The sequence below is a fragment of the Pygoscelis adeliae genome, unplaced genomic scaffold, assembly GCF_000699105.1.
Source record: "Pygoscelis adeliae isolate BGI_AS28 unplaced genomic scaffold, ASM69910v1 Scaffold160, whole genome shotgun sequence".
Lineage (NCBI taxonomy): Eukaryota > Metazoa > Chordata > Aves > Sphenisciformes > Spheniscidae > Pygoscelis > Pygoscelis adeliae.
Genome location: NW_008824035.1, coordinates 9,559,470 through 9,567,489, shown reverse-complemented (window position 1 = coordinate 9,567,489; position 8,020 = coordinate 9,559,470). Strand labels below are relative to the sequence as shown.

Here is an 8,020-nt window from a genome sequence, read left to right as displayed (position 1 = left end):
GCCTGAAAACCAGACCTGAGAGGACAATGCACAACATCAGGCACCGCTGCTCCAGCCCCCACAATTTAATAATTTCAAGGCAAGAATGAAATACTTTTTCAAAATGATTTGAACAAAAAAGCTTCAGTCTCAAAGATAACATGCTTTTTCTACACGTATTTCCTCTCTCCGGTAAAAATAATTTACGCTGCATCATTCTTATTATCCTTACTCTCATCTTTCAGTGAATGTCCATCTACAAATTCATTAACTTTTTTGAGACAAATCATTGGCATCCTAATCTTCTGATTCCCATGAAAGACTCACTTTCGAGATACAATTGCAGCTGCCCCACACTGCCAGTTACTGTATCATACACGTCTTAAAATTCTGTAATCAGCATCCACCAGGTGCCGTATCGCATTCAGCACACCACAGTCAGTCAATACAGACATCCCCAAACACACCAAGGCTGGTTTTGTCAAATGTTTTATTGAGTGTAGACATCTGGAGTACTGTAAAACATGCATTATCTGTAGATTCAAAAAGGAGCAAGCCACATTGTCCTCACTGTCAAACGTGTCAGGCTTGGCATACATGATGGAGATTAATGAAGTATCATGAGAGTAATATGGTTCCTGAAAAGCTTCTACAATTTGGAGTAGGGTCTTAATCGTTTGAAATGCAAAGCTGTTCACATTTAGTGAACTTGCATGTTCACTGGAGGTGCCATATTTTAATTCAAAACAAACAAGAATAATTTCACTGGGGGGAGGGGAAGTTCCCTAGGTAGAAACTGTATGCTTTTTGTTTCCAGATATTCCATCCTAAATAAAAATTCATATGCTTTTTGAAGCAGCACAGTTTATTTCTGAGCAATGAACAACATCTGATATTCATTTCTTCTTGGGTTGTTGAGGTGTATTAAACTTAAAGAAGATAATATCTCCATCCTCCACTATGTAATTTCTGCCTTGTTGTCTGTATTTTCCAGCGGCCTGTAAATAGAACAGACAAAAGGAAAATGGGTTATTTTTTTATTAGACATTTTATAGTATTTTCAAATTGTAGTTATTTAAATACATTTTGGTAAAGAAATGGTACTACTTCAGCTTCAGAGTCTGACAGCTGCAGTACTCCTCAGTTTGACATAATTTGGTTTTACATACATATAAAATATATATCAAAATAATCTAACCTCCACTGAATCAGTGGTACTTAAATGCCATCGGCATTATCTAGCGGTAAATCTGTAAACCCTGGCAAGTCTTAAGATAAAGGACACTAAAACAACTAAATATTCTTTTTTCCAGCTTTCAGGCTTTCTTTTTCTTAATCTAAAAAACCTGCAGATGGCAAACACTGGCAGCCGGAATCTAAAACAGTATTGCTGGAACGGGGAGTCAGTCTAAAAAAGTATTGCTGGAAAGGGCGATCAGCAACAGTTTGCGTCATGGCTGCATGGCTATTAACCTGGTATCTGAACTGCTTCTGAGCCGCTCCAGCAAAGGACAAGCGAGTACTGTCAAAACTAAAGATGGGAACACTATGCAAAAGTCACAACTGTACATGCCTTGTGCTTCGAGCGGGGCTCTCTTGTCTGCTTGTGCCCAGATAATGAAGGACTGAAGAGCACAAAATACAGGCCCAGTTTTTCTGTCAGAAATTTCCTTTAGAAGAAATTTGCTTCAGAAGGACAGATATAAGAGCAGATAGGCTGTGAAACCAGGATACAGGAGGAGGCATATAGACCAAAGACATGAAAAGGAAATTCGTTATGAAAATGCTGTACTTGAGGAGAGCAGAAAATAGGCAAGGAATCTATTACATATCAGCATTCTCTGCATTAGAATTTATTATTACATTTTTCTATCTTTATCTCGTCATAATTAAACTTAGTATTACAGAGGCCACAGAGAAGCTGTGGCATTAGGACTGACAGACTGGGCGGGAGGTCGTCTGCAGAAGCATTTATCTTGAAAAGTGATCTACAATACGGAAAAGTTGAGAGCTTCTGCTTTAGTTCAATAACCATTCCTGTTTTGAAGTTTTCTCTTGCAGGAGAAAGTGCTTCCATGCAAGACCTCACTGTGCCATTATTCTCAATGACACTATCACAGTGGTGGCATCCTAAGATCCCATTACAGGAAAGCTGTTAACTAATGACCTTAGTTGCAGTAGAACAGATCAGATTAATGGTACCTAGTTAACTTAGACACCTTTCTTTCACAAAACCTGCTCTGTAAAGCAACGTATTTCCCCATATTGCTGTCTAGGAATTCAGAGGCTTGATAACCTTGTTGCTGTCATTCCTTATTTAAATGTTGTCACCAGTGATGCTAGCCTACAGAAAATTGCAGATAAAATAGCCTCGACAATAAATATGTAGTGCAACAGTAACTGACCTTATCCCATATGACACTATCGATAAATAATAAATAGGACTTTGCAAATGTTTTTATATTTCCCCTCCCTGGAAATTTGTTTAGACTATAAAAGGTTTACTTTCAAGTAGACTTAGTAGTTCTTTCCTTTGAAGATCCTAATAATGCTTAAAGTCAAGAGTAATTAGACTAATTGATGGCATAAACACTAATAAAACAGTGCTGTAAAAATTATCAGCAAGCGTAAGCTGCAGGCACAGGTACAGAGACGTTTTACAGTCAAATACATTTATTACTCACAAATATTTGTAGGAAAAAACTGACCTCCACAAAGTAACAATGTGGATCTTTTTTTTAGCAGTATTGTCCAAGTGGCACAGACTTCTTTAATTAAATACATTTTGACACACTAATGCAAGTTTATGTATTTTTGTTACCAGTTTACAGTTAATTAAAAGTGACAGTGTTCCTTTAAATTCTCTAGAGACCATTTAATCCATTTCCATTGCTATCAGAAACACTGGTTGAAAAAATCAATACCCATTTGTGAATCTTGAGTATGTATTAAACAAGACACGTCTAACCAGTTCATTTGCACTTGAAAGCAGCCATCTGTAGAAGCCAGCTTTGCCTAAGCAGATATGATTGCTAATAATGTGATATCCCTGTAGACTACAAAGCCCACACAGAGCTATTCAGTGTATAGTTCACAGCACTGGCATTAAATTAGTTATGCTGTACTGCTGTTAGACACACACAAAATCAAACTTAAAAATCGATCAACTTGATAACATACAAAGCAAGCAACTCCCATTACCACTGTTATTTCAGTTGACTCCTAAAAGCTCCCAAATTTAATTTTGAAATTTATCAGCAAAATAAAAGTAATTAGCATTGTGTATGGCATGAAACATTGTATTAAATGCAAATTAGAAAAGACTAGAGTAATAAAATGCATTTTTCTAAAGGCAAGGGTTTTTTTCTAATCTTGATTTAAAAACTGAGTAACAAATGCAAATATGCTTGCTTTACAGATACTTCAAAACAATAAAAATTTAATCATTCCATATAATTTGAACATGGAAGCTTGATGTCTAGAATCTTACATTGTGAAAAGCAAATAAAAATACATAAGCAAAATACTTATATAGATTAATTTAATAGGTATTAACTGATGCGGCTTCTCAGGGAAAACACTCAGATTTGAGCTTCAAAAACTGTTGCTGGCAAAATTTGAGTCTTGGTTACATAAAGTGGTTTCTGACTGCAGAATATTAGATTTATTTATAGCTGTGGTTTCACTTTACAACTCCAACTCTACTTCCCTTTTCATAAGGCAGTTCACATGCCGCAACGAACCAATTATACTGGGATTTTTTTCCCCCCTCACTTCCTGGGGTTCAAACAAACCTATTAAAGTCCCGCTGCTCAGTATGATCTTCCTTAGTGATACCACTGAGAATAAGCTGAATCTGGAATCATAGTTTTGCATACCTTTCAAGCTATCAAATAGCAAACAATAAAGCTGAACCTTTTAAATTCTTTAACACATTATAGAGTGTAGGAACCTTCAAACACTGAGATTGATTAAATCAAACTAATGTGCTTTGTAATTGCAATTTTATAAAATACGAATCTTAATAAAACTTCAAAAATGCCAAATGAGAAATCAAATGCGTATGAAATAAAGGGAAGTTTCTCTGCTTAAAGAAGGTGGAAATAATGCAGTAGCAATGCAGAGAAGAACAGCTTTTCTTATGACATTTATTTGCCATGTACAAGTTCATTTCATATTTAATAACTTCAAATCAGCTATAATTTGTCAGCTATAAGAAGGGCACAACTTTGGGCACCCAATCAGTCTCTGCCCTCTAGTGTTGAGAAAGCAGATAAAACTCTTCTTAATAGAAGTGTCACTACAAAGAAGCGTGAGCTCAAGAAAAAAAGTTTTTCATTAAATTTCTTCACTGTCTATTCAGTAGACAGCAGCTAGGAAACTTCACCTATTGTAATATATTTTTGTGGACTACATACAACTTTACTGGCACCCTGAACAATCACAGTAAGGCATGGCATTTTTAAATAAGACATCAAAGGGAGACTGAATTAAATACTGAAATGGTAAATTTTAAGATTCTAATTATGCCTATGAGAGTCTAGAAGTGGAATCCACTAATCCTGAAAAAAAAAGATACATTTTTATAATACAATATTTTCTTAACCATTTGCATCCGACATTTGTAATACCTTCACTGCAAACTCAAAACAAGATGACACATTATTAGAAGAAACAGATTTTCTGTGTTTCTTGCATTTCCTTTTAGAGGTGATTCAAAAATCTGCTATCTCATCTTAAAAATTTGATTTTTCAGAAACAAGTTCATTTTAAAGCTTTTTAAATTCTGAACACTAACATGTAAACAGAGAAGAAAAATTTAGCATAGCATTTGGCCTTAGTGTTGACATTTAGTCCATGAACGGTCATATCTTGGGTACTGAAATAGTTGCATTCCTGTTCAGTAAGTTGGTGCATTTGAATTCTTTCCTAAATAAAAGATGAAAACAGATTTTGGTCTATTGCTAGAGGTGACTGTTAAGATTCGCTTAGCATCAAGAACTTCTTCCCTGTGAAAAACAGACTTGAAATGGAAAAATGGCACATATGGAGGAAAGGAAAAGAAAAAGATGGGGAGCTCACCTTGACAGCAGCTTCTGAACCTCCTTCTTTAAAATCTTCATATTTCATTACTTCAGCCATAATGAATCCCTTTTCAAAATCCGTGTGAATCTTCCCTGCTGCCTGAGGAGCCTTCGTCCCTTTCTGTCAAAGGGAAGACCGGAAGAAAATTAATTGCATTTAAGAAGACTGATTGCAGGAAAGAGGTTTCTCCTTTTTGATATGCTTTCAGGATCTGCTGAAACTTTGTTTCATATCAGTTAAAATGTCACACACACAGCTGGGTAATTCTCAATATTGGGACATACAGATAGATGCCTTTGCCACAGATAAACCAACTGGTATTAAAGAAGGGCAGCTTTGTTTTTCCTAATAGGTATCAACAGCAGTATTGATTTTAGAAGCTATGATTGTGTTTTGTTGTGGGATTTACTTCGATCCCTAGCTCTCCACACAGAAAGTGAGGAAAATAAAGATTTTTAAATAACTTTAAAATCTGAATTACTCAAGACTTTTACTTATGTCCAAATACTTTCAATTAAATGATAACATTTGCTGGCGAACCACATTTGTAATCAAAAATGATTTATGGATCTCAAGCCCTATGTATTATCTTATTTTTATTTCAGAATAATTTTACTAAGTCTAATATAGAACAAAATGAGTATTCTTACCAAAACGTCAACAACTGAATCACTAAAAAATAAAAAAAATCACAGGCAACTATTGTAAGACAATTTAAGTTTATGCAATAGAGGAGAATGCATTGTAACTGCATGCCTTAAATTACAAGGACATACATTCTGTGCACATACAACCATGGAGAGAAATTTGAGAAATAATGATGACCTAAAGGCTGCTTAATAAAGCATGTTAAAGTGCTAAGGAGTCTGACAGTGTAAAGCACAGTTTTTACAATAAAAGATGTATTGGGTTAATATGGCTACTCACTGATGCTTACCTGACTAAATATCTTTGCACATTAAATCAAAGATACTTACAATCAGTCTTAAGATAAACCAGCTTTCAAATTTTCTAATAAAGAGCAAGCATTTCTCCTACTGAAAACAGTGGCGTTTCACAATGTGCTTTTAGAAACTATGGCAAAAATCAGAACAACAGAACTTCTGCTTTTATATTATTTTGGTAGCTATTTCAGGGACTTCAGCTAGCAGTTATCATGTAAAAGGAGATGAGATGAAAAGGCTAAAAAAATAAATGTGCTTTTAGGAAAATAAGTTTAACGTGCTAAAATATATACACAAACATCTGCAGCAGTATTAATAAAAATATAAATTTACTGGAAATTATGTTGAGTAATGAAAACAAATTAATTCCATTGAACGAAATTGCATACAGCACTGAAATTCCCTGCACAGCACTAAATACACCGATGCAAAAAATAAAAGCTCAGTGACAGATCTGCACCTCCAAAAGTTGACATTTTTGTAATTTTTAAGATAGTTTGTAACTACATGCATTTCAAAATATTTTTCATTACTAATCTTTATATTATAACATATTTACATTCAAAGGCAAACCACTACAGCTCAGTTCTTACTGTCCTCTGGGAATAAATTAGTTGATCTCTATGGCTATAATCATTCTACATCAATATTTAAAATACATAATATAATTTTAGGCATTACATAAGTTCCCGGATAAACACACAAACTACAAAAATAAGCTAGGTCTAAATATTGAAGTCAGTAAAAGACCTGAATTACTGCACACTGATTTTAGGTTTTTGAGCCCAACTGTGTATCCATGAGGGATATAATGATGTTATATTGCTTTTATTGCTGAAAATGTAATCCGAGCAAAGCAAAGGAGGAATGAACCACCCGCAACCCAAACAAACTTAGTGAATACAAAATGAAAAGCAACATCAATTTCACTGCAGACAAACCCAGTCACACAGATTAAGCAAGCACAATACTGGTACGTCTTATCTCTGACCACAGGAGGAGGGTAGACAGATTCTACAGGATGAAGAAATTCAGACTATGTAATAGGCAGAATCAATTGTTACCTGCCTCAATCAATGCAGCTCCACTTTCACTGTTCAGCAGCTCACAAATAATTAAAGTTATCCTGGACAAAAACCTCATCTGTAATGACTAGCTAACCGCCACCATGACAAACTTCAAAGTCAGTGATATCAATCTGAATTCAATAGTGTGGAACTGGATATAGCTGATGAATAAGTATGAATCTTACCCTGATGGTCCATGCACGCACTTCATCTGGGCCTGCAGTGAAAAAGTATTCTAGTTGGAGTGCTGCATATCCAGCCTTAATGATCTTTGCTAAAGCACTGAAAAAAAAAATGAATCCAATTCATTCAACATATACACATAAAATAGCTAAATGCCCCAAGTAATCAATTTACATGGAAAGACATCACATATTTTGAAGACACTGCGTCTACTTTTAAACACAGCAATAATCGCAGTAGCCTTTTTCTTTGAACTCTCTTCAGAAGAACTACTTTTTTACTGCAGCATCATAAAGACAGTATTTTGATTTGTTTATTTGGCAGGATACAGAAATATGGGATAAATTTAAATCACCCTATCAGGCAGCACTTTTGGTCTCATGCAATTTTCAGGACTCCGGGTCATGAAAGCATAACTGTTTGACTGAAATTCAATATTGAAACAATTTATTATAGTTCTTCAGAAAAAATTATGGCAAAATTTTCTCTGCCGTCCCTATTCCCCATGGATGACGAAACAGTTTTGGTGATCATTCCTTCTCAAAAATATACATAACTAATACCTATGTTATAATTAAAACACTGTACAGAGATGACAGATGACAGTTAAAAACTTAATTTAAAATAAATCTTTTCACTCTGTCTCATGGTAAAGAAAGGAGAAGATTCTCTCTTTATAATGGTAATTACTCTGTCATTTATTATTCTATCAGCGCAAGCAATTAAATTACTGCAAGGAAATAGTTTTTAATAAAGTGTAGG

At 34.8% G+C, this 8,020-nt stretch overlaps 1 protein-coding gene across 2 annotated transcripts in view; it reads right to left on the bottom strand.

The window, feature by feature from the left end:
• Positions 1-452: 452 nt before the first annotated feature.
• The window catches only part of OLA1 (Obg-like ATPase 1), a 101,915-nt gene continuing 94,347 nt past the window's right edge, over positions 453-8,020 (bottom strand). The window contains exons 6-8 of one of the 2 annotated variants that reach the window (XM_009332647.1): positions 7,261-7,360; positions 5,062-5,184; positions 453-977 (exon numbers count right to left, since the gene is read on the bottom strand). In XM_009332647.1, coding sequence (XP_009330922.1) covers positions 876-977; positions 5,062-5,184; positions 7,261-7,360 — 325 coding nt within the window. In that variant the 3' untranslated portion in view covers positions 453-875. The remainder of the gene's footprint in view (positions 978-5,061; positions 5,185-7,260; positions 7,361-8,020) is intronic. The other variant, XM_009332654.1, reaches the window with a different exon arrangement.